The following is a 27,670-nucleotide window of genomic DNA, read 5'->3' as shown; positions in this document are numbered from 1 at the left end:
ATTCCTTTTTGTTTCTTTAAAGTATCTAAGGGTCTCGGTATCTCTCCAAAACCTCATGAATTTACGGTAATACCCAGCGAGCCCAAGGAACCCAGGTACTTCCTTAAGGGTACGTGGCCTGGGGAAATCTCTAATAGTTTCTACTTTACTGGGACATGGTTGGATACCATCTGGCATTATTATGTGACCTAAACATTTGACCTGTTTACATAAAAATTTGCACTTTGACAAATTAATTTTCATACCGTTTCGTTGCAATGCTTCTAAAACTTTACGAATATTATTATTATGTTTTTCGGCCGTTTTCCTTGTAATTATGATATCATCTAAATAAACAAGAACATTATGGCCAATTAAGGGAGACAAAACCGCAATCATTACTCTAGAGAAATGACTTGGAGCATTTTTAACACCGAAAGGAAGAAAATTAAACTGAAATAGTTGATCGGTAGCTATAAATGTTGTTTTACGTTTACTGTCTTCCTGAATGGGTATTTGATAGTATCCAGACTTTAAATCAATAGTTGTAAAATATTTACTATCCCGTACCTTCACAAGTAATTTTTCGATCGAGGGCAATGGAAAGGCATTATCCTTAGTGACTGCATTCAACTTCCGATAATCAACACACGATCTTACCGAGCCATCCTTTTTCCTAACAGCTACAATTGGAGAAGCCTAGGGGGATTTGCTCTCCTCGATTATCCCTTGTTCCCTTAATTTACTAATTTCCCTTTCTATCTCTCCCTGGAAATGAATGGGTAGCTTATAAGGCCTTGACCTGATCGGCTCCACCTGCTCAGTTTCAATGCTAAAGGAAAATCGATCAATCCTCCCGGGTGGCTTGTCTCCAATTGTAATTACATCAGAATAATGATTAACAATGTTACTAACTACAGGTTGATATTCTTGCGCTAATTCACACACACAATCACTTCCTAACACAACTCTTTTATTTGACAAATTAACTATCGTTATATCAGCTCTGTTCTCTTTTATTTCTGACAAGCCCTCTAAGACTACATGTGCCCAATTGTCATGGGGTTTAACAACGACCTTGGTTCCTTCCGGAAGAGGCTGACACGGGGTCACTGATATGCTCGTAGGTGTTTAGGGGGGCAATACATCTCCTTTTTCAGGTACAGTTGTTACCTTACTTAATTACTCTCTCATGACTTTCTATCGGCAAAATGCACACTCCTGCTTTTACTGTTATTCTATCTTTTTCCCCGTAAATGCATATTTCATTACTAATGATAAATTCTAATCTTGATATAGCCTTGATTCCTGGAATTCCCATGGTGGGCAAGACAAAAAATCTGTGTAAACTTCATAGATCCCACCTTAAAGTTGACGATCGTTGTATGGCTTGTGTGTAGTTTATTTCCTCCTGGCGTGTAGAGGATCATGGATAACGCTGACTGTAGTGGGTTTGAGGAGAATCTTTTTTTGAATCAGGGAAACGCTGGCTCTTCTGTCGATCAGCGCTCAAATGGACTTATCTGGTAACTGCTAACATTCCTAGCCGCCCATTAGGATATATGGGGCACGTGCCAACGACTTCACTTGCAATGCTGCTGCCCCCTGCTCCTGTCCCTAGTGCTGCGGGAGTGAGATGGGGGTACCGATGGAGGTCCCAGTGCCTTCTCTACCAAGTCCGTTGTCGTCATTCCCACCACTGTCTTGGCTATTGCTTCTGATATCTTGCGGAGGGGGGGGGGGGGGGGAAATCGATCTCCCTCGTCTCCCCCTTCCTGTATTTCCTTTTCCTCGGATGTTGGGCGGGGGTTGGTTTGCGTGTGCCACAGCCCGCCCTTGGCTGCAGGCGACTCTCGAGATAGATGACCATAAGCCTGACAAGTGTAACAGCAGGGGGATCCTTGGGTGCCCCTCTCCCCTACACTGCCAACATCTGAAGACTCTTCTCACCTGCTGACTGCGTTCTCCCCTCTCCCGCTTTGGCGGTTGGTGAATGCCTCTCATGGCTGCCACCTTCTCGGAATCGGGGCAGTTATTCTCAGTAATTTTTTCTTCTGGCAAACTGTCTAGAATGTTTTGTATTGCCATCACTATGTCTGCTAACAAACGATTGTCATCAAACAAATAACCACATAAATACCGGTTTACTAATCTGCGAATATGTTTACGGGCAATTGCTTTTTTATCACCTTCTGGGAAATTGGCACTCCAGGTAGCAAATGAATCACAATCTCGAAAAATGTGAGTTGCAAAACTAAGAACGGTTTCACCTTTCCGAATTTTGGGTTTGTAATTTTCTTTTACGTCCCCTTTTCTAGCATCAGGTAAGGCGTATTTCTCAATTAAATCTCGTTTTATTTCAGTATAACTTCTTAAACTGTCTCATGGCCTACACATTACCTCAATTGCCGGAGCATCTTTCAGCACTCTTAATTACTTGAATTGCTTTTTCTCTGTCTGACCTCCCATATGTGGCTACTTCAAAGTATCTCAAAAACACTTTGATTGATTGAAACCCTTCATTTGGCCGCTGATCATCTGAAGACCTAACACTTCCCTGGAGTTCTGGCGGTTTCCGAACTACGACATTTAGCGTATTTTCACTGGGCTATGCATGTGTACTTTCACTTGTGTGCATTTGAACTTAGTTTATGTACGTCGGATATGCTATGATTGCACGCCGCTCCTCTTCTCGTTCAACCAAGAATCTGTTCATTAACTCTGCTAGGTTATCTAAGTTCTTAGTTCTTGTCTATATTCTTCATCGGCATCACTATAACCTACTGCTCCTTCGTTTTCATCTCCCGCAGTAGCAGCGTGTGCTATGTTAGTTCTCACATATCTAGGCATCTTGAACTTTTATATTACCAGCTTAAAGAACAACGTCGCTCACAGCATACACAAACAGACGTATTTGTACACCTGACACCAATATGTCCCATGTCAACGGATAATGAGACATCGGCACATGAGTTTTTTTCCACTTTATTACAAAAAGGTTCGCGAATACACTGTGTACAGCCGATACTCTCTGGCAAGTAGTTACCTTGTCTACTGACCACTCGAATGGTACTGAATAACCCTCTGCAAGTAAGACGCGATATTGCTCCATCAACATGCTAAATTGTTAGGTTTTGTGGGATTCACTGTGATGGAAATATACTGTCAAACACATCACCTTATGATTCTAGGAACACGTCACTTATAACAGAGTTTAGTGATCGCGCCCTCCAATATATGACACTCATATTACTCTTAAAAAGTTCATTAAACTCACTATATAAAACACATATTTTGCATACAAGAATTAGCACATATATATATATATATATATATATATATATATATATATATATATATATATTAATGTATATATTTATATGTAGTTTATATATGTGTATATATAATATATAAATATATATGTATATATATATATATATATGTATATGTATGTATATATATATGTATATTTAAATATATATATGTATATATATATATATATATGTATATGTATATATATATATATATATATATATATATATATACATATATTATGTATATTTATACATATGTATATAATATATATGTATATATATATGTATATATATACATATATATACATATATATATATATATATATATATATATATATATATATATATATATAATTATTATTATTATTACTATTGTTATTATTATTATTATTATTATTATTATTATTATTATTATTATTATTAATAATACATGCTAAGCTACAACCCTAGTTGGAGAAGCAAGATGCTATAAGCCCAGGGGCCCCAACAGTATAAATAGCCCAGTGAAGAAAGGAAACAAGGAAATATAAAATATTTTAAAAACGGTAACATTCAAATATTTCCTATATAAACTATGAAAATTTTAAAAAAATAAGAGAAATAGAAATGAGATAGAATATTTTGCCCGAGTGTACCCTCAAGCAAGCGAACTCTAACCCAAGACAGTGGAAGGCCATGGTACAGAGGCTATGGCACTACACAAGACTAGAGAACAAAGGTTTGATTTTGGAGTGTGCTTCTCCTAGAAGAGCTTCTTACCATAGATAAAGTCTCCTCTGCCCTTATCAATAGGAAAGTAGCCACTGGACTATTACAGTGCAGTAGTTAACACCTTGGGTGAAGAAAAATTGTTTGGTAATCTCAGTGTTGTCAGGTGTATGAGGACAGAGGAGAATGTGTAGGCAAAGGGAAAGTGAAGCGTAACTAGAGAGAAGTATCCAATGTGTATATATCAATATATATATATATATATATATATATATATATATATATATATATACATATACATATATATATATATGTATATATATATATATATATATATATATATATATATATACATATATATATATATATATATATATATATATATATATATATATATATATATATATATATATATATATAGAGGGCACCTGTTCTTTAGAGGCACACTGTAGACAGGTCATCTTGCAGGTTGAAGGCAATCAATGGAGACCATGTCTCTGCCACAAATATTGATTAAGAAAGCCTTTGTTGTGAGACAAATCGCAAGGAAAGGGCCCGTGTAAGTGGGCGTTAACTGAGTCTTGCGGGAAAACATGGGATGCCTTGTGCAAATCTATAGTTATGTGTTGCTTCGCTGGGGGCTGGTGGTTGTTGGTGGATGTTGCCGACAAAAAATTCAGCAGGGATGGCCATTGGGTAGCCATACACCATTTCGGCTGCTGTGAAATTCAGATATCCTTAGGAGTGGTCCTTAGTCCCAAGAGGACACAGGAAAGCTAATTAAAGTCGTTGTCGTCATTGCATTGGGACAACAAAGTTCGTTGAGGGGGTGCCATGGAAACGTTCAAACATTTTCTGGCTGTAGGGTTGTAGGCAGTTGTCTGATGTAGAGCACTGCTCAGGTGGTACCCCTATCAGGAGTAATATGCTCACGGATACCAAATCTCGCTATCCAACCTGAGAGCAAGGCAGATGTTGTAGTTTTATGGTGATGGCCTCAGGCCAACGAATGGAGCGGTTAGTGCCGGTAAACAGATAATGATGTCCTTGTGATATGGGTAGGGGACCTACTATGTCGACGTGAATGTAGGTAAAAGGACACCGATGTTGAGGGAAAATGTCCACTTTTAAATCCATGTGTCGATGTACTTTTAAAGTTTGGCATGAAGTACAGGCGCAGAACCAACCTTAGCATCCATAGTGATGCCTTGCCAAATAAAATTCATCTTCAGTAGTTGTAAAGTAGATTGGTGCAATGGATGTGAAAGGCCATGAATGAGATCAAGCAACTGACGGCAAAATGTGGCAGATATCAATGGTCGTGGTCTACCAGTACTGATATCACAGAAGAGGGTGCGTTGGAGTTGTCGAGGGTGACATCTTCTAAATGAATGGATGTTCAGGATGTTCTAAATGATTGGTCCTCTGAATCTTTTTGTTGGGTTTCTGTCTGTCAAGGGATTGTAATCCAATCCCAGTTAAATGACGGCCAATGTGTTTCTTGACAGGGCATTGACAATGTGGTTCATTTTCGCAGGGACGTGTTGTTTGTGCAATTGTATTCAGACATGGTGTAGAGATGTCAGTGTTGATGGGAGGACCTCGTAACAGACTCTCAAATGAAGGCGTGCACCAGAGGCATCTGGTCCATGCAAATGACGAAGGGCATACCTTCTAAGAAGTGGCGAATGTGACTGACAGCCAAGTGCACCGCCAGCAATTCACAGTCAAAGGTAGAGTTGCCGGATTCCACCTTGGACAGTTTTCTACTGAAGAAGGCCAATGGGCAGGGTGAGCTGTTATCCACTTGCTCAATTACTGCACCAATAGCAACGTCTCTGACATCGGTGGAGAGATGGAGAAGGGCATGTGGCATGGGAAAACTGAGAGCAGCAGCTGTTGATAGGGAATTCTTTGCATTACAGAAGAACACTTCTTGAAGGGGAACCCATTTCAGGCTTACCCTTAAGAGAGGCGTAGAGGGGGCAAGAGTGGCGGTGATGACTGGCATGAACCGGTGATAAAAGTTGATCATGCCCAAGAATTTTTGCAGTGCATCGACGTTCGAGGGCGTGGAGAAGTTTTGAACGGCTGTTACCTTCTCAGGGAGGAGGTAGTCTCCTTCAGGAGTGATGCAGTGTCCTATGACAGATTCTTTGTCGGTGCCAAAGGTACACTTGTTGTACTGGACTAGGTGGTTGAGCACGTTGTATATGTGAAGGAGCTGTTCCTCTTTGGAGAAAGAGAACACGAGTATTTCGTCCATGTAACTTACGCAAAAGGGTAGGTCTCCTAAGAGGCCATCCATGAGGTGTTGAAAACTAGCCCCAGCATTATGAAGGCCAAAACAGGTGTAATTGAAGGTGTATGTACCAAAGGGGTCGGTGATGGTGGTCTAGGGTATATCATCTGGGTTTATGGGCGCCTAATGATAGTTCTTCAGGAGGTTGAGCGTAGAGAACACTTTTGCTTTGTGCAAGGTAAGGTTGGCGATGTCTGGGAAGAAGTAGTGATCTGGTTCTGTCTATAAGTTCAGGCACATGTAATCCCCACAGAGGCACAGGGAGCCATCTTTCCTCAAAACGATGTGTAAGGGTGACAACCATTGGCTTGAGGCCTTTTGGCAAAAACCCATTTCTTCCATTTTGGCAAATGTTTGTTGATCCAGTGCCAGACGCCTGAATCTGGCAAACACTGGAGGCCCCGTCATCTTGATATTGTGATAAATTTCATGTTTGGCGGGAACTGTGCACATTTGGAGAAGTTCTGGATGGAAGACTTCTGGGTTCAACGTGAGGAGGTGGGCGTAGACATCCGTGGGTGCTCTGATGTTGAGAGCGAGGCCGGAGGGGTAAGGTTGAAGAGGTCTCAAGGAGTAAGAGTCTTTGTTGACTAAGCTCAGTGAGCAACATCAACCAGGAGGTGGAAATGGGAGAGGAAAGCTGCACTGAGGATGGGCAATGTGATGTCAGTAACAAGAAACTTCCAATAATATTTGGTGCTCCCAACCGATAATGTGAGGGTCTCTTACCCATGAGTGGGGATCCCAAATCCGTTGGCAGCTACCAGGCGGACGTTACCAGGCTTAGACAGACTATGCCGTCTCCTGGAGAGTGGCCTTGGTAGAAGAGAAAGGCAAGCACCAGCGTCTACCAAAATTCGCACGCCCGTACCTGCATCATGTAAAAAGAAAAGATTAACGATAGGAATGGCCAATGACAACCATTCACTTATTTCTTCACAGGAGACAAGAATTTGGAGCAGTAGTAGCATAAATGTGGCTGATGGGCATCAGTAAGTGGCTGAAGAGGTCGTTGGTTGGGGTGTGAGCAAGGAGCGGGATATGTGGGTGGTGGGTGGCTTTGTCATTGCTCCAACACGTCACGGGATGGGCATTTGTGTCCTTCCGTGTTCCATCCTACTTCATTCATGTGAGCTTCTATCTATGTCGAATAATTGTCCTCTTCGTGAGGAGTGAAGGCGTTGTTGGAGGTCTTGAAGGTAGTGAAGTGGCTGTCCATAATTGCATCGACTTTGGTCATCAGGTCCTTCATGGGCTAAATATTGACGTCAAGGATGGTAGCGCTGTAAGGACACCGATCCCTTCGTCGTCCAGAAAATCGACAAACTACTTATTTATTTAAATTCTCTTTTTGCCACACTGTGGTTTCATATGTATATATATTCCGCTCTACCGGAGCTACATTTTGATATATGTATCGTTTCATAACATGTTTCTGTTAACCCATAATTCATATATTTGTAAGTGTAAGAAAACACATATATTTTGGCGGGCACTTCAATCTGATTTGGCGCCAACGTCATCCTGCCTTTCCGTCCGCACCTTGTAATATACTTCCGTGCACATTCGAATAAAGTATCAGTTGATCTTGGTGACGCTTGTCTCACTGTCCTTACAACTGGTGACCCCGGAGTTGAAAGTAGCATCAGCGGTTTTGGCTTTGCCATTAACGGACTTATTACGGCCGTGCTACCTTCTACATACTCCGGTACCTTAGGCACGAGCCTGCCTTTGGTTCTCCCACACTTCGGTGAACGTAAGGCAGTAGGATGAGCTTAACCGACATATCAACTTCTCACCTCTTCGCCGACTCGTCGTCTGGCCACGATGCAGGAAGCAACACGCCCATTGCACCCAACGGCCTCGCCTCCACGCCCAAAGTCAAACTGCCGCCCTTTTCTCAACACAACACCGCTTCCTGGTTCCTGAGAGCGGACATACTCTTCCGCGTCGCTAGATTCAGCGACTCCTGCGCCAAGGCTGACATCGTTCTCACCTCCATACCTGAAGAAGTATTCGACAAGATTTCCCCATGTCTCGACGCCCAGGCCGGCCAAGTTTCATACGACGACCTGAGAACGAAACTCATCGGTATCTACTCCCTCTCTGTCTCAGCAAGGGCACAGAAAGTACTGGACCTCGCCGGCAAGCCCATGGGTGACACCTCTCCTGTCGAGGCGTGGGACGAGCTTATGCTCCCCGAAACAGACAGCAACGGCCGACGACGTGAGATTAGCTTATCTCGCGAAATCTTTCTTCGACGCCTACCACAGGACGTACGGGCCCAATTGACAGACGCCGACACGCTCCCGATGAACGAACTCCTGTCGAAGGCTCAGAAGCTCCACGAGGCCTCCAAAGCATCTCGCCTCGGAGCATCATCGTCAACACCGCCTCCGTTCTCCTCCTTCAGCAGCTGCTCTTCCATAGACTCCTCGGCAATGGCCCTTGAGGACGACGAGATCAACATTCTATCAAGAAAGAAACCACCGCAACCGACACGACCGAACCCTAGGCCTAACCCGGCATGGTGCTTCTACCACCAACAGTTCGGCAGTGACGCCAAGAAATGTAGAGCACCATGCAGTTTCCCTAGAAGATGACGCCAGAAGCATCCACCTGCCACCATCGCAGCCGCAGTTAACCAAAACAAGATTGGTTTCTGTATCCTCGATACCATTTCCAACCGTAGACTCATGTTGGACACCGGCGCAATGCAGTCAACGTTCCCTCCTTCGAAGTCCGACCTAGACCGTGGTCCCGACAAAAACGCTCCCTCACTCATCGCCGCCAACGGATCTCCCATACAGTGCTATGGGATCAAGACCCTCAAGATATCTATCATGGGCCGTTCGTATTCTTGGCCCTTCGCTATCGCCGACGTCAATCGCCCCCTCCTCGGTGCGGATTTCCTCGCCCACCATGGACTCCTCGTCGATGTCGCTAACAGACGTCTCATCGACACGGGAACCTGCCAGTCTCGCGCCCTAGAACACGGCCCTGCAACAATGTCCATGTCCGCCGTAACGACGCACCGCTACGCCGACCTCCTACGAGAGTTTCCCGAGGTTTTCAAGCCCGAGCTCCGACACTCGCCAGGTTCCCCGTCCAAGCATGGTATCTACCACCACATCACAACGACAGGACCTCCCACTCACGCCAAATTCCGCCGCCTCCCGCCTCAGAAACTGAAGGATGCCAAACGCGCCTTCGAGGACATGGAACGCACGGGTATCTATAAGAAAGCATCGAGCCCCTGGGCATCACCCCTGCACATGGTTAAAAAGCCGGATGGGTCCTGGAGACCTTGCGGCGACTACAGGCGCCTCAACCTCATCACAACGCCCGATCATTACCCGCTGCCCAACATGCAGGACCTAACGAACGCGTTGCACGGCGCAAAGTTTTTTACCAAGATGGACCTCCTCAAGTCTTACTTCCAGGTCCCCGTATTCCCGGAAGATATCCCGAAAACTGCCATTGTAACGCCGTTCGGATCCTACACCTTCGCATACTCAACCTTCGGTCTACGCAACGCCGGGACAACCTTCCAACGACTAATGGATAGCATTCTGGGTGACCTACCTTTCTGCGTCTGCTACGTCGACGACATCCTGATATTCTCGAAAACCAAGGAGGAACACCGGGGACACGTCCGCACCGTCCTAAAGCGCCTAAAGGAGAACGGCCTAGTCGTACGCTTCGACAAATGCACGTTCGGTGCGGAGGGAGTGGATTTCCTTGGTCACCGCGTATCCTCGCGCGGGGTAAAACCCATGACAACCAAGGTCGACGCCATCAGGAAGTTCCCAATGCCTACGACCATCCGCCAACTTCAGGAGTTCTTGGGAATGGTCAATTACTACAGGCGCTTCATCCCCAACATCGCATAAACCCTGTCACCCCTCGACGACGTCCTGAAAGGAAAAGCAAAAAAACTCGAGTGGGGTTTGCCCCAGCAACAGGCATTCGCTCGGACGAAGGATGCCCTTGCGAATGCCACCACCCTGGCTCATTTCGACGACAACGCGCCCCTGCGACTAATGACCGACGCCAGCAACGTCGCCTGCGGGGCTGTGCTTGAGCAACTCGTCGATGGTTCTCCTCGACCGCTGGCATTCTTCAGCAAGAAATTGAAACCCGCCGAAACGAAACAAGATACAGCACCTTCGATAGGGAACTCTTCGCCGTCTATCTCGCCGTCCGCCACTTCAGGTACATCTTGGAGGGTACCCCCTTCACAATCGCGACGGACCATCAACCCCTCGTACACGCCTTCACGAAATCGACGGACGCATGGTCCTCCCGACAACAACGTCATCTCGCATCAATCGCCGAATTCAGGTGCACCATACGTTACGTCCCAGGAAAGAAAAACCCAGTCGCGGACGCTCTTTCAAGGATTGAAATTGACGCGATCCACCTGGGAATCGACTACACCAATCTCGCAACCGAACAACGCACCGACCGAGAAGCACAGGATCACCTTACGGAGCTATCCGCGCTCAAGATAAGACCGATTCCCCTCGGACCAGCAGGAGTAACTATTCTTTGCAACACCAGCACGGGCCGCCCACGTCCCTGGGTACCAGCCTCCTGCAGAAGGAAAATATTCGATATCATCCATGGACTTTCGCACCCCTCAGGACGCACCACCGCTCGCCTTCTGTCTGAAAAGTTTGTCTGGCCAGGGATAAAAAAGGATGCCCGGGAATGGGCGAAGTCATGCATCAACTGCCAGTCAAGCAAGGTCAGCCGTCACACCGAATCGGGGGTAGGCGATTTTCCCCAGCCAAAAAGACGTTTCGGCCATATACACATCGACGTCGTGAGACCATTGCCCCCTTCTGGATCCGCTCGCTACCTACTTACGATCATCGATCGCTCCACGAGGTGGTTGGAGGCATCGCCGATGACCGAAGCTACGACTCAAGCATGTGCCGAAGCCCTCCTGTCAAGCTGGGTGAGCAGGTTTGGCGTTCCTGACGACATCACGACTGACAGAGGCCCCGCTTTCCTCTCAGAAATATGGCTCGCTTTGGCGAACCTGATGGGGACGACGCTCCACAGAACCACGGCATACAACCCCGCGGCAAACGGCATGGTCGAAAGAACTCACCGCGCCCTCAAGGCGTCCCTGATGGCGAGCTGCACCGACGGGGACTGGAAATCACGACTTCCTTGGGTACTCCTCGGCCTTCGCACCGCCCCTCGCGCAGACGGCGAACCTTCGCCCGCCGAAAAGGTTTACGGGGAAGCGCTCGCAGTTCCTGGCGATTTCTTTCCCTCATCAACCGACGACATGCAGCTGGATCACCTAAGGGACGTCGCCAGGAAGTTCAGGCCGTGTCTCAAAACTTACCAGGACAGAACCAAGCACTTCAAGCCAAAAAGCCTGGATGACTGCAGGTACGTTTTCGTCCGTGTCGACGCTCATCGACAACCACTGACTAGACCTTATCGAGGTCCCTACCGGGTAATTAAAAAGACAACGAAAGCCTTCCTTCTCGACGTCCATGGCCAAGAGGACTGGGTCTCAATAGACCGCGTGAAACCAGCGTTTCTCGAAGGAAGCGACACCGCCTCCGCTGGACCTGGCAGACCCAGAGTTCCGCCTCAAAACAAGCCGCCCAACAAAAGAAAAATCATCAAACGACGACAAGAGGAAGAGATCCTTACACCGACCGCCAGTGCGCCCCTCCGTTCAAAAACAAGAGGAACCCTCTGACGCCCGAAAAGATACGAAGATTGATCATCAGCCCTCTACGCCGCCCGATGTCTTGGGGGGGGGGGAGTACTTGTAAGGACACCGATCCCTTCGTCGTCCAGAAAATCGACAAACTACTTATTTATTTAAATTCTCTCTTCGCCACACTGTGGTTTCCTATGTATATATATTCCGCTCTACCAGAGCTACATTTTGATATATGTATCGTTTCATAACATGTTTCTGTTAACCCATAATTCATATATTTGTAAGTGTAAGAAAACACATATATTTTGGCGGGCACTTCAATCTGATTTGGCGCCAACGTCATCCTACCTTTCCGTCCACACCTTGTAATATACTTCCGTGCACATTCGAATAAAGTATCAGTTGATCTTGGTGACGCTTGTCTCACTGTCCTTACAGCGCGTACAGGTTTGGGTAAGCATAGTCATTTCCCTGAGGGCGAAGCCTTTTGGTCTGCAGTGGCAGTTGAGAGAGCTGAAAAAGCTTGGCTATATGGGTGGCTGGTGAGGGTGAGTACTGCTCCAGAAGTTATGTTTTAAGGATGTTGTAAGCTATTTAGGAGTCCCCTCACTTGCAAAGCTAATCAAAGATTTCTAGGTAAGTGTCTTCGGGGATCGCTCTGAGAATATTGTCTGATTTAGTGCTTGAGCGAGATACTCCCTTGGGACAAAACTGAATCTTGGGGCTCTGAAACCAAGGGAATGCCTCTGTACTGGCTAAGGGTGTTGCGTGGAGAGAAGAGTCAGGTTTGTGGGACGACATCATCAGACAGTAGGGCACTGGAGTGGCGGTTAAGACGGGAGGGAACTGTTCCTCCAGCGGTCACCAATTGAGCAAGTGGGCTGTTAGGTTATAACAGAGAGGCGAGAGGAATGCAATTAAACGGTATTAAACAGACAATAAGCTTAGATACAAGTACGTGACAAAAATTAAAACCAGCTAATGCATGAAAAGGCAAGCCTAAACAGGTTTTGTTTTCAGTGTGGGTTTAGAGCAAGATATACAAATAAAAGGAAATACCGTTAAAGTGTACAAGTGTGTGTGAAACAGTAAAGAGTTCTTGATCATTTCATTCCATGACTGACTTGATTCATAGCTCGCAACTAGGCCTATGTATCTTAGATATGGATATTTAATTGCAAATATTTTACGTTGTAGTCATCAAATATACTGTAAGAACTATTATTCTATGACTTTGTTAGTTGATTGTGATGCATTTAGATTTTCCTGGTTTTCGTAATATTCATGCAAGTCTAGTGTAACTTTATCAGACTCCACTTCCAATTCCAAATTCATAGATTAAACAGAAGACTAGTTAAACAAATTTCCAGTGCAATTTTGCCATGTGTCTTAATTTACTCTGGGATTTATGTGGGGTAAATAATTTTTCCTATCATGATGTACTTTCATTTACCTTGTATTTCCTTCATTAGACTACTACTTATTTCAGTTGCATAATGGCAGTAATTGCTGAGAGAGAGAGAGAGAGAGAGAGAGAGAGAGAGAGAGAGAGAGAGAGAGAGAGATTGAAAACCATTGACACGTCTTCACCACTGCAAACACCTATAATAGATGGTAATAGGCTGCATAAATAATGTTGCAAATCGATCTGAAGGCGTAATACCTAAAGCAAATGAATGGTGCTGATCAATCTCAAGGTATAAAGTTGACTACAAACAACTAATTATCAACTATAGTCCATTTCTTTTAGCCAGGCAGATTTGCACCGACTCGCAACGGTTCCCTTTTAGCTCGGAAAAAGTTTCCTGATCGCTGATTGGTTAGAATTATCTTGTCCAACCAATCAGCGATCAGGACACTTTTCCGAGCTAAAAGGGCACCGCTGCGAGTCGGTGCAAATATGCCTGGCTAAAAGAAATGGACTATAGTTGACAATTATCCTACACCGGGTTTAGTTCTAGATATTTCTAATGGATTATTTTAATTTTGTGTCTACTATCCAGCTTTTAATTGCCGAAATTTTCTTACTGTAATTTATCGCCATTATTGTGTCAATCAATCTTTGGCATCGTAAGGGTTGAGGAAAATATTTAAGTGTCCCCGATTGTTTCTTGGTTAATTAGGGTATCTTCAATTGCTATCGTTCTTGTTCAAGTTAACAAAGTGGATTTGAGTAATTATTTCTATGAGATAAGCTAATATAATTAGTTATAAGCTTGTTATATTTTTTCCAACGATGAATGTCGTTTCATCTTTTAAACAAGCATAAAAAAAGTGTCATTATCATAAGTATGATTCCTGAGATTTATTCATCCTTATCCTGTTCCTTTAATCTGGCAATTTCTTACTCTCTCTTTCTACTCTTAATTCTGCTTAGTTGGATGTTTGGCGTAGTTGCCAGCGTGATGCATGCTTAACTCCCTGGCTTGATAGGTGCTTAACTTAACTGGCCAGCTGGATGGATGCTTGGCGTAATTCCCTGGTTTGAAGGTTCTTAGCTTAACTACTTGGCTTGATGGGTACTTAACTACTTGGCTTGAGGAATGTTTGGCTTAACTTCCCAGCCAAATTGATGCGTGGGGTTGTCAGAGTTATGGTTATTACATCTGCTCAGGAGGACCAAGGAACACCTCAACTCTCACATTCTGTTCCCAACCGTTATACCTTAGCACACCAGATACTCTGATTGCCTATACTCAATGAGTGATACCACTGCCTTTTATGCTCCTCTCTTGAGACAAAGGGTACTGTTGCTGCCATAAGAATGAATGAAGTATGCACTGAGGACAGGCAAAAGGCATGATAATCAATTATGTGGCTTCAGTAATCCTGTTAGGTCATTGAAGTTTCTCCTTTCCATCTGACATAAGGCAGCTCGGTCAAGATTGTGAGCCTAGGCCTTAGCCAAAGCATTCATCTCACGTTGATAATTTCACAGGGGACACACAGTTCCTCATTCTCACCAAAACATCATCATCACTTATCAAGTCACTTTGGCATTGGGTTAGGGAGGTAGGAGCATGCCTGCATTAGGACTGGTAACTCATAGCCAGATCCTTACATGAAGAAAGCTACATTAGGGTTTCAGTCACTGTCGAGTAGGCAAAATTCGGAGAGGCGCTTGTCTTCAGCATCAGCATGTTTGACTAAGCTGCCCTTTTAAGGCACCATACAGCTCACCCTTTTAAAAAGGGGTCCAAATCTTGTCTACTCGAAACTTGATCTAGATGTATAACTGCAGACACTAAGACAGCTTACTTTTTGGTCACAAAATGATTGACCATATTAATAATGAATGGAACTTGGAATGCAAGGACTTTCTAAAATCAAACTACAGACAAAACAAAGATAGAACACCACCCAGCAGTATTTTTCCTTTAGCTCTGTAGATACAGTACAGACATTACTGAACTAGAAGAGACATGCCTCACAGGTGATGACACTCCCTGAAATGGGTAAAGGATATACTTTCGTCTTCAGAGGCTTATCAAAGGATTCTTCTAGTACTCAGAGGTTGGCTTTTGCAATTAACATTAAGTACGTGCATACCTACCAGAAGGCCCCACAGGTGTCAATGGGGGACTTATGAGCTGACGTATTCTACTACCTAAAGGCTGTTTCTTGACACTCTTCATTGCTTGCTCCCTAGCTTTTTATGCTGAAAATTAGTGTGCCCTGGATGTGGTGCTAAAAAGCATCAACTAAGCTGATAAGATACTCCTGCTTGGAGATTTTAATGCATATGTTCGAAAAAACAATCTCTATAGCAAGGTGCCATAGGTAATCATGGCACGGGCAATGTGAATGCTAATGGCCTCAGAAGACAGCACTAGGACAAGCTCAAAGCACACACGTGTATTAAGAAATTGAACTGTATTACACTCAAAAAGAAGAAAACTAAAGATTCTTTTCACTTTCAAATTGCTGAGAGCCTCTCATCCTTAACTAATAGTTCTATGGAAGAGCTTGAACTGAGTGGACAAAGTTCTGTAAACTGATACAAGATGTTGTTGAAGTAGATATTGGTTTCACATAGCATTCTCATCCAGACTGGTTAGATGAGAACTCGGACACCATACACGAATTACTTTGAGCAAACGTGAAAGCCCATGACATGTACTGTATCTTACAAACCCTCCACTCATGTACACTGGCCAGAAGATAGAGGGACCTGTTGATTGGTAGAAAGGGCTAAGGAAATTAAAGTTTTTGCTGACTGAATCAACATGAAACGCTTTTATGACACTGTCAAATCCATTTGTGGGCCCAAGAAAAACACGATCACTCTAGTTGCTACACTTTATAGCACAACCATCCTAAGAATGAACTGAGATTGTAAAATGCTATGCTGAGCATTTACATTCTACATTGAACCTTCATAACGCTGTTGATGAGTTGGTTAATGATGCTCTGCCTAATTTACCAATCATCTAACACCTATGCAAGCTTTCAAACTTACATGAAGTTCTGAACACAGTAAAAAGTTTTGAATATGCCAAAGCTGCATCCCTGGTGGTCTTCCTGGGCAAATTTTCCTGCACAGGATTACCTTCTCCATAAAGAGCTACACATCATCATCTCTGCCCTATAGAGGGAAGAGCCAAAGGCTTAAATCTATATGATCAAAGGAGAGAGAAATTGCAGCAACAGCAGCCAAGCTATCTGCTGTGGGTAAAATGCCAACTGTGTTTATGCAAATACAGGAGAAATGTTAACAATATACGAGTAAGTCATTGGATTATTGTTAATGAGGAATACTGCCACATCACCACCTCACAAATGATTATGAGCACTGAAGTCACAAAGTACAATATTAGAAAGGGAATGGGAGGGTGAGCTATTAAATTCTGAATATCCTTTCCCCTGAACCCACACCCAGGAGTAAGGTTGAGAATGCAAATATTCAATTGGCTTGCAATGAAAGGCAGGATGCTACAAATACTTATAGCAATGATCACAGCTCCCGATGGTCAAGGAGAGTGAAACATTGAATAACTAAATTAACTCAGGATTAAAACCATAATTGCTGCATTATGGCCACGAAGCACAACATTGATTTGTTTTGTTCTACCTTTCAGATCCAAGCATTTACATTGAAAAATATCTTAGACTTGCATTTTGTGCCAGGCATATTTGCTATAGATGGAGAGGGATGCTGGGCATAGAAAGTATTGTTAGATATGTTTACATTAGGAGGAAGAATAACACTGGACTGTTTAACCAAGCTATTAAGTAAGGAGTTTGGAGCTTTCAGATTATAAGATTTTTTAGAAATGAAAATTTTAATCTATTCAAGGAATAGGATTTGTAACAGCAATAGTAACTTCAAAGTAAATTGCAAGGGAATTTCATCCTAAAGTATTTAGTATCTTTGGGCGAGATGTTATATGCTGGGAAATGGAAAAATTTTCTTGCTTTTCAGATTCCTTTGCTGATGTTAAAAATTTGTTTTGAGCTGCGGGGTTGGACTTTTTGCGTATGGTATTAGAAGAGATAGAAATGTCTAACCTAAATCCCATTGAGATATGGTCTCCTTCCCTATCTCCATGAGGTCAGATAATTATCCAATAATTTTTTGGTTAGTTTCAGATGCAGCAGATCTGGTCTTGGTGATTAGCAGGAATGGGTTGAAAGTTTGTTTTTCAAATATTCCATGAGATGTGGGAGGAGGAGATGAGGCAACTGACATTTGTTTCAAGTTTATTTTAAATGGCATATGTTGATTCTGGGTTTTTATTGGCTCTCGCCAGCTTGAATTTATCACTCACCCATACTTATATCTTAAACTTTGATATACGGATATTTGCAATGAGTATGTAGTTAAATAATATTATGTAATAATAGACTAATAAGTTGGTGGTAATTATATATATATATATATATATATATATATATATATATATATATATATATATATATATGTGCATATATGTATATATATATATATATATATATATATTATAATGAAGGAATCGATTCATATTTCTTACTCAGAATAGTCCCGTAGGGGTCCAGTGCCATCAGTTCATCTCATGCGGTGCTCTGTAGGTATTAAGCAAGTATAGCATTTCTTTGCCCCCTAGCTGCATTTGCGATATATCCTACTTTACCTCCATTCCTGTATCATTTCTTCTATATTGCTGTCCAACTTCTTCAAATTTTACTTGATTGTTTAACTGCAGGTTTCTCCCTAGATGCACAAGATTGCTGAATGACCCCAGTATCATGTTTTATAGCCCAGATTTGTAAATATAACCCAATCCTTACCAGTAGAAGCTATAAAGGCTTTTAATTAATACATCCCATTGTTTGGGTATTAAAAGGAAGAGAGCTATGGGAAGAAACCCCTTCAAATCTTCTATCTGAAGATGATTTGAAGCTAGAAAAGAAGGATCTAGTATTATGACCTTCTATAGATATCAGTCTGGTCATAGCATTTGACCTTTTAAGGCTAGATGTAGATTGTCAATCTTATTTTAGAGACTTTTAGCGAATCTTGTTTAGTTTGGTTATCGTTTCTTTGAAGCAAGAAGCTGCATTAAGATTGATGCTTTTCTTGTGATAACTGGGTTACATATCCATTCGTCTTGCCGTCAAATCCTGTTACCCATTCAGAATATCCCGAAAATCAATTATCTTAACTTTACTTTCAAAATATATATTTTTATCCAACTTTGTGAAGGCATGAGTTGCAGTAGTAAGAAGGAGCATGGCTTATATCCAGTTTTAGGTATGGGGGCTGTAGATCCAGGGGAGTGGTCCATGTCTGCGTGAATCCATACAGACATTTTAAAAAGGTTCTTGAGTTCTTTAGAATATTAATGACTTTTCATTAGTTGTCTAGTAAATTAATTCTCCTCTTGTCTCAAGTTTTGCATGTCTCTTTAGTTATAATTCTGTTAAATTCCCATATAAATAAATTGTAGAACTTTAAACATGTTTTTTATTTGGCTTTGTAATTTGGTCTTTAATCTGACTTATCATATTTGCTGTAAATAAGTTTGGCTTTCGTTATGTTATTCATTAACGACTTAAACACCTGTAATGCAAGGCCTCTACCTCTCAGTGACCTAAATTCTGTCACACAATTCCAGCCAGTCTCGCAGTAGTTTTGACGTATTTGTCTAATCTAACCATGCAAAATTCCACTTTTAATACCTCCTGTACTCAATTTTATACAGAAAACCAGAGCACTAGAGAGAGAGAGGGAAATGTCTTCTTGATTCCCAGAGAACTTCACCCGGGAGATCCTACAAACAGATGGAAAACAATGGACCCATTTCCCCTCACCCCTTCCATGCAGCTCTCAAAAAGACTTTCCAATCACCTAGTTGGTGCAGAGAATAGTTGACTAGGAAAATACTGAGCCAAACCGCAGAATACTTCTAGTTAAAGGTCAATTAATTTTTCTCAGGAAGAAAATAAGGATTTAACCATAAAAAGAGTGTTAAATCTGGAGACCCATACTTGATCACTCGACCCATCACTGTATCAAAGCCTCCAGTGATGGAAAAATATTTTATTTCACTAGCCTTTCTCTTTTTATTATTTGTCATTGCACTTCCTGGATCTACATTGTAAGTAGGTTCTGTATAGTATCATTCACTACATCATTCTGTATTATCTAATGCTATTTACACTGTTGGTGTGTATTGTGTCGTTTATTGCATCTGACTTTGCTGCGTTGTAATAATGTTCTTTATTGCATTAAACTGTTTTTGCAGTGTAGCAGGTTGTTTTTTTTTAATGCTTTCCCCTTACTTAGGCCCACCCTTTTTGTACGTTTCAATTGCCTTAAACCTGATATCTTGAGCTAATTCATATACATGTCATTTTACCCAAGGTTTTGTGTAAGACTCAAGAAATTAGCCATTCAAAAATAGATTTGACTCAAAGCTTTCTTAATGTAGAAGTATGGACATTATCTGTACTCTACCCCCCACCCCCTATTTTTTCTTTTTATCAAACTTTATTATTATTATTATTATTATTATTATTATTATTATTATTATTATAAATTGCTAAGCAACAACTCTAGTTGGAAAAGCAGGACGCTATAACCCTAGGGGTTCCAACAGGGAAAATAGCCCAGTGAAGAAAGGAAACAAGGAAAAATGAACTATTTCAAGAATAGTTAACATTAGAATAAATATCTCCTATATAAACTAAATACTTTAACAAAACAAGAAAAAAAATAAGATAGAATAGAGTGTCCGAGTGTACCCTCAACAAGAGAAGTCTAACTCAAGACAGTGGAACACCATGGTACAGAGGCTATGGCACTACCCAAGACTAGAGAACAATGGTTTGATTTTGGAGTGTCGTTCTCCTAAAAGAGCTATTTACCATAGCTAAAGAGTCTCTTCTACCTTTACCAAGAGGAAAGTGTCCACTGAAAAATTACAGTGCAGTAACCTCTTGGGTGAAGAAGAATTGTTTGGTAATCTCAGTGTTGTCAGGTATAAGAGGACAGAGGAGAATATGTAAAGAATAGGCCAGACTATTCGGTGTGTGTGTAGCTACAAGGAAAATGAACTGTAACCAGAGAGAAGGATCCAATTATTATTATTATTATTATTATTATTATTATTATTATTATTATTTGCTAAGCTACAACCCTAGTTGGAAAAGTAGATGCTATAAGTCCAGGGGCTCCAACAGGGAAAATAGCCCAGTGAGGAAAGGAAACAATGAAAAATAAAGTATTTCAAGAACAGTAACATTAAAATAAATCTCTCCTATATAAACTATGAAAACTTTAACAAAACAAGAGGAAGATAAAGAAGATAGAATAGTGTGCCCGAGTGTAACCTCAAGCAAGAAAACTCTAACCCAAGACAGTGGAAGACGCTGGTACAGAGGCTATGGCACTACCAAAGACTAAAGAACAATGGTTTAATTTTGGAGTGTCCTTCTCGTAGAAGAGCTGCTTACTATAGCTAAAGAGTCCCTTCTACCCTTATCAAGAGGAAAGTGGCCACTGAACAATTACAGTGCAGTAACCGCTTGGGTGAAGAAGAATTGTTTGGTAATCTCAGTGTTGTCAGGTGTGTGAGGACAGAGGAGAATGTGTAAGAATATGCCAGACTATTCAGTGTGTATGTAGGTGAAGGGAAAATGAACCGTAACCAGAGAGAATGATCCAATGTAGTGCTGTCTGGCCAGTCAAAGGACCCCATACCTCTCAAGCGGTAGTATCTTAACGGGTGGCTGGTGCCCTGGCCAACCTACTACCTACAGTAGTAGTTTGGCCAGTCAAAGGACCGCATAACTCTCTAGTGGTAGTATCTCAATCGGTAAAGATCTGGCAGTAATTCTTGTCTTCTGGAAGCGTTTTTTACGTTATAGATGCTGTGTGAGCAAGGATCTGGCAGTAATTTAAGTCTTCTCGAAGTGTTTATGTTTTAGATGCTGTCTGACAAAGATACGGCAGTAATTTTAGTCATCTGGAAGCGTTTAAAACGTTATAGATGCTGTCTGAGCAAAGATTTGGCAGTGATTTTAGTCTACTAGAAGCGTTTTAACCATTATAAAGGCTGTCTTAGCAAAGATATCGCAGTAACTTTGTTCTCATGTAATCATATTAAACGTTAAAGATGTAGTCTAAACATAGATCTGGTAGTAATTTTAGTCTTCTGTAAGCGTTTAAGGGTTTTAGTCTGGTAATAAATAGCAGGATGCTTACCCGGAATTTCGTTACGTACAAACACACTGTTTGAACAGCACAGAATTTTTCCTTCACACAATTTTCGAAAGCTGCAAGTAAACAAAAAGGGTTCTCAATGATAATTTTAATGCACTTTAGATTTAAGCTCATTAATTCAAATCTGGATAGCTAATTCTTATTAGAGACTACAATTAAAAACCTTCACATCTTTCAGCCTAGAAACGTATAATATAATGAAACAGATATTACATGCCTATCTCACTTGGTAGATCTTTATCTTTATCCAGCCTTGGGCCTCCAGCATCAACCCAGTAGAGCCACGAAATACTTAGAAGGCCACAACTGTATGCACCAAAGTAAGGCTTAGTGCAACCCGAGTTTGTATTGCAGGAGGATGAAGCTTTGCAAATACAAAGCCAACATTGTTCAATCATATTCTCATCATCTAAAGATAGACAGATAGACCACAGTTGTTTTAAACTACTGTATCAATGTATTTTCATGATTTCTATCTAATTTTTCCATATATCATATATTTGCTCTTTTTTTTACCTAATGTCATACCATTCTATGAAAATTTACTCAGGAGACTTTATGCATTTGTTTGCTCAAAAAATAAGGTTAAAATTGTTAAATAATACATACCAAAAGGCAGGTAGCAAGGCTCCCCTGGGATGGTGTCACATGAGGCCTCCCGCAATCGCAGGAAAGAAGAATCTTGAAACATATAACACAAGAACATCAGTGATATGAACTGCAAAATCAATTTTTTATTAAGATTGTTATTTTTGGAACTTGTTAACATCATCAACCAAGAAAGCATTTATGCATGCATGCTTCTGTCATTACAAATTCCATAATTAATTGATAAAATAAGTTTCAATTCAAGTATGTCAAAATTACAAGACATTTGTGATTGTTGTGAGAGATGAAATAACAAAAACCTATTTTGTAAGTTGACATTAGGCAACGGAATTTTTTTTTTATTTTATTCAAATTTAATGAGATTTAGAAAAAATATGGGTATTCTACCTTATACCTCAAACTATTTTAAAGTTTCCATGCCAACGTTAACTTTATCAATCTACGATACTGAATGAACATTCTTTCCTATCAGTGCACTCGGCCTTTCTTTCCCAAATGAATTTTGAGGTGGCATCAGGCAAGTGTGTACATATAATTCTTTCAGCAACTTGCAGTTTTTCCTTGCACCATGGAGCTAAGATATATAATACTGTGTTATTTTGAATTAATACAATCTTATTCTTATCCATCTAGTTTCTTTCATGCAACTTCTGGATACGATTTGTTTTATCGCAAAATATTATTTATTTAATACTTCCTTAATAATGGAACCTAACATCAGTGTGCTATATAGGCAATATGGAAAGGCGTTGCTTGTATTTTCATAGCATAAGATCTATCATATATTGGCCAATCATAACCATCTAGTGACATCAGTCTCTATCATGTTATCTTTTTCAGTCAATCATCAACTTTCATTTTGAATGCCCGGTTCATGAACAATGTCTCTTAAAAGAGTTCAATCTAAAACAAAATAGTGAGCTAGCATAGTTACCTGTGATGGCTGCGAAATAGGGTATATGGGGTAATTTAGATTCTTTTTTTGGGCTCGAGCCATGTCGTCCTGATGGAAGTTCCTTCCAGCAACTTTTTACTGTATAATATTTTTGTGATTGATATTATAAGAGAATTACCGTCAGGTATCACTGGGTTCTAACCCCCAGAACGACTATCTGAAGATATCGTGTATAATCAGGGACGTATCCTAAGATAACCATAGGTATCTGCACCCCGAATAGACTTTTCCCAGTCTAATCCTCTAAGGGGAAGGATAAGTGAGGATTTATTACATATCCTATCACCTTTTGGTGCTCCCATACGACCCTGCTGCTCCATTCCCTCTCCGCAGCTTGTTTGCTTCTGTGTGATACTTTTGTGTGCGCTCTTTTCACCTTTTTTCGAGGATTTTCTTCGTATGTTGGCTTCCTCTTCTTCGTCAAAGATGAGTACCTACCTCTCTTTGCCTTTTGTTTTAGCTGTTTTTGCTTTGGTTCTCTTTGGGGAATTATATTTTAGCTTTTGTGTGAGAGGAAGCCTGAGCGCTTCGAGTCCAGCTAGCCATGGTGTTGGGTTTCGTACCTGATTGCTTCTTTTTCGTGTAAATTATTTATTTGGTAAGTTTCACGTTAGCTAGTAGTTTTTGAGCATTACGATGCTTTGGGCTCTATTTTTAAGTTAGCATTTACATTGCATTTTTATTATTTGTCTTTTTGAGTTCGTATCAGTTTTGTCTATTTTAGCCTAGAGACGCGAAGTTGTTAGTTGTACATGGACTCGCCGTTTTCATTTTTGGTCTTTAGTTCCAGTTTTGTTGACAGTGGTCTCTTACGTCGGGAAGGTTTTTATTCAGTCATCCTAGTCTCTGAGATTTTTGTCCCACTTCCTGGCGTTTCGCGGTACTCTGACCGTTTAGGCTCTTGGCCATCGCGCTACAAGCATCTGAATTCTCTCAGGGCTAGGAAGGCGCAGTGTTTTGGAGTTCCCCTTTGCAAAGTGTGAGCTCACTTATCTTGTTTAGTCGGTTCGCTGACTGCCTTACTGCCTTTTATTTTAGCCTCTGGGATTTTTTTTTTTTGACTTGTCGTATCCAGGCCTAGCCTATCCTTCAACGGCGTGTTCGTTAGTCCATTATGTTACATTCATTCATATGTTCTCTTGTTGGCTTACGGTAGTTCTATCGTGTTCCCCTCTGCAAAGGGTAAGTTTTTTCTTGTTGGTGCACTGACTGTTGTGTGCTGCTGTATCCTAGCCTATGAGAATTTTAGATAGAGTAGTAAGATTTTGTACTTTATGTCTTTACTCCTCTACATGGTGAGTCTTCCCGTTACTGATATCGAACTTAATTTTATTTATAATGCTGTGGTTTTGCTATTGTTGTGGTGAGGCTTAATCCCTTTGGGGTTCTGGTCTTATAGACCCTGTTATGTATTATTGTAATAATGTACTGTATTACCTTAAATGTTAAATGTATTGAGTGCAACATTGCATCATATTGCATTGATAAAACATGCTATACATTGTTCATAACTGAAATAATGTATTTTGATATTAGAGTTCAAGCATTTATTAATTACCTGAAAGATAGGATGTGATTCTTTTTACTTTTGCACTGCAGTAAGATTTAAGTCTTTTGAGATCGATGCTCATATGTTTGTTTTGATGTTTTGGTTTGTGAAATTGTTTACAGGAAGCTCAACACTCAGTTGTTGGAAGCCCAGAGTCACAGAGCAATGTAATCCCAATTACATTAAACGTATTCCAATATGAAGTCTGTCTCTGATTATATCCCATCCAACCCAAAAGACAAGTTGGCAAAGATGCTGGGATATTCTCATCTAACTACTGTATTATTATTTCCCAATGAGTGGTATACTGAAATCACCAGACAATATTCAACCAACATACCAAACTGGTGACGAGGATGGGATTCGAACCCACGCAGGAATCATAGAGAAGCAGAAGAAAAATTATTGCAAGAAAAGCAGAAGAAAAAGCCTAGTGAGGATTCCCCATGCAGTCGACCAGAAGAATTTCATCAAAAACAAGCAAACAAAACAAGAAAACAAAGTGAGATTCAAAATTGGGTAGGATACAAAAAAGGTAGGAAGTTACAAGGCGACTTTAAAACAGTAACCTAACCTAATCCAGGTAAGAATTCAACATTCCTTTTGACATTGAACATCCTAAACGATTTAGCATCACAGCTGAACCCAATTCTGTTGCAACACGATGGCAATAGTGGTGTTAGGAATTTAAGATTTATCTAGAAGCATTAGGGAATATGAAGGATGCCCACAAGAAGACATTATTACTTCATACAGCCGGTAGAGAAGTTTGGGAAGTGTTTAAGACATTGCAGCCTACAGATGACACAAGTGAAGCTACAATTAATGCTCTTTTTTCAATATTAAACTTACCCGATAATCATGTAGCTGTCAACTCCGTTGCCCGACAGAATTCTACGGGAGGGATACGCCAGCTATCACTATACTAGAAGGGGGTGTACTCACAAGCGCCACCTGTGGCCAGGTACTACAGTACTTGTTGTTGACGCCACCTCACTTTTTCCTCTGTCGTGCTTCCGGCAAGACGTTCTTGGATACGCTTATGATTTTGGAGTATTGTTCACGGTTTGGTGAAGTATTTCTCTAAAATTTGCAGCTATTCGCTATACTAGAAACTTCTATATTAGCTTAGTTAGCTTTTGGAATTAATTTAATTATGGTGACGAAGAGAGTATGAACTCTCTTTCACCTTTAAATGGCCGACCCTTCCCTTAGACGGAAGTGTTGGTGTCTAAGAGAGTATAGACTCTCTTTCTTAATTTTGCTTAACAAAAGTTATAGATTTATTTCATATCTCTCCGCCTTTTATAGGCCTCTTCGATTAACTTCCTTTTATTATAAAATTATTAAAATTAATGTTTATATATTCGACCTTTCCTAATGGTAGGCGGTCTTTTCTTGTACCGAAGTTAATTAACATTGAGCCCGTCATTTCGGTTTTACCTGTTAACATATTATGCTATTTTAATGTTTTTGAAAGAATTTCTTTGATAGTCTCGTACTGTTTTCAAAGTTGAACTAACGTTTTGTTTTGTCTCTGCAGTTGTTGACGTTTCAGAACGTTCAACTTGCGCTCTATCGTTACGATAGAGAGAGAATTTTCACGGTGTCACGTTGCAGTAAGAGTAACCGTGTCTAGCGTTTTGTTCATTCTTTCTTAACTTAATGGTTTTAATTCTACAAAGGAACTTTTCATTTTGGGAAATATTTTCCTTTAACAATAATATGTGTTAACGATATATATGATTGGGCTCTTCTCTCAGGTTCTAAGTCAAGAGAGAGAGAGAGAGAGAGAGAGAGAGATAGAGACGGAGGGAGAAAGAGGAGGATAAATGTTTCGTTCAAGCGAGTAACGTTGTTATCGTTTTTGCTCTTCTCCCTAGTCTCTTTAGGGGAAGAAGGTAAACGTTTCTAGAGTTTTTCTTGTTCTCAAGCTTTATGCGGTGAGAGATTTTAAACGTAGTTTATTTGATCTAGTGTTTAGTCTCTTTCCAGCCACTGAATTATTTATCTTTCATTAGATTTTTCTGTTACATTGTAATTCTGTTTTCGCAATTACTAACTTTTGAGAAAGGATAGAATTGCGTGTTTCAGGTACAAACCACTTAAAGTTTCGAGTTCAGTGAAATAAGTGCAAACAGAAAATCAAAAGTGATAAGTGATTAGCGCAAAGTGTGTCAGTGTTGTGCGTGAGGGTACTTCTGTGCGTGCCAGTCGTCCTCCCAGTCCGGGACCTCTTGCAAGCTCCCAAGCCCAGGGGAGAAGCAATGTCGAAGGGCAAAAGGGTTCGGCAGGCCTTGATCGGCGCACAGAAGTATCCTCGGTGGTTGCGGGCGTGTCTTAAGAGACCGTCACTCCCACCCGCAGACGATTGAGCCCTTATTTTGCTCGTCTGCAGAAGAAATTTCGGGGAGAAAACGCTGGTCTCAGGTCTCAAGACCTCTTAAACGTAAAGTCCAGACCTATGCCAGACGTACGAAGTTAGAGTTGAACAACCCGGATGCAGTCATTGGGTTAGCTCTGACTCTCCTCAGTCTCAGGTGACTGCACACCTCCTAAGAGAGGTAAGGCGATGCCACAACAGACCTTATCGTCTGTTGATCCCAAGACGACTTTGCTGCAGTCCATGCAGTCGCAGCTTGGGGTCTTAATGCGTGAGTTTCAGGCTGAGAAGGTTACACCTCCTCCTGCGAACGCTCCGCCTCTCCGCAGTCCAGTCTGCCAGGCGTACGAAGTTGAGGTTCCTCAGGCTACCTTACCGCTTTCTGAGTTGCCAGTTACCAGCGGTGTGCAGCAACCTCCGCCTCCTCCTGCGAGAGCTCCGCCTCACCGCAGTCCAGTCTGCCAGGCGTACGA

At 41.5% G+C, this 27,670-nt stretch overlaps 1 protein-coding gene across 1 annotated transcript in view; it reads right to left on the bottom strand.

Annotated features, from left to right (window-relative positions):
* The window catches only part of LOC137614692 (invertebrate-type lysozyme 3-like), a 125,175-nt gene that overhangs the window by 23,586 nt on the left and 73,919 nt on the right, over positions 1 to 27,670 (bottom strand). Inside the window, exons 2-4 of the mRNA XM_068344376.1 lie at positions 22,311 to 22,382; positions 21,919 to 22,110; positions 21,684 to 21,754 (exon numbers count right to left, since the gene is read on the bottom strand). Of these exons, the coding sequence (XP_068200477.1) occupies positions 21,684 to 21,754; positions 21,919 to 22,110; positions 22,311 to 22,382 (335 nt within the window). The remainder of the gene's footprint in view (positions 1 to 21,683; positions 21,755 to 21,918; positions 22,111 to 22,310; positions 22,383 to 27,670) is intronic.

Source organism: Palaemon carinicauda, chromosome 21 (assembly GCF_036898095.1).
Source record: "Palaemon carinicauda isolate YSFRI2023 chromosome 21, ASM3689809v2, whole genome shotgun sequence".
NCBI classification, from domain to species: domain Eukaryota; kingdom Metazoa; phylum Arthropoda; class Malacostraca; order Decapoda; family Palaemonidae; genus Palaemon; species Palaemon carinicauda.
This window is presented reverse-complemented; position numbering and strand designations above follow the sequence as displayed.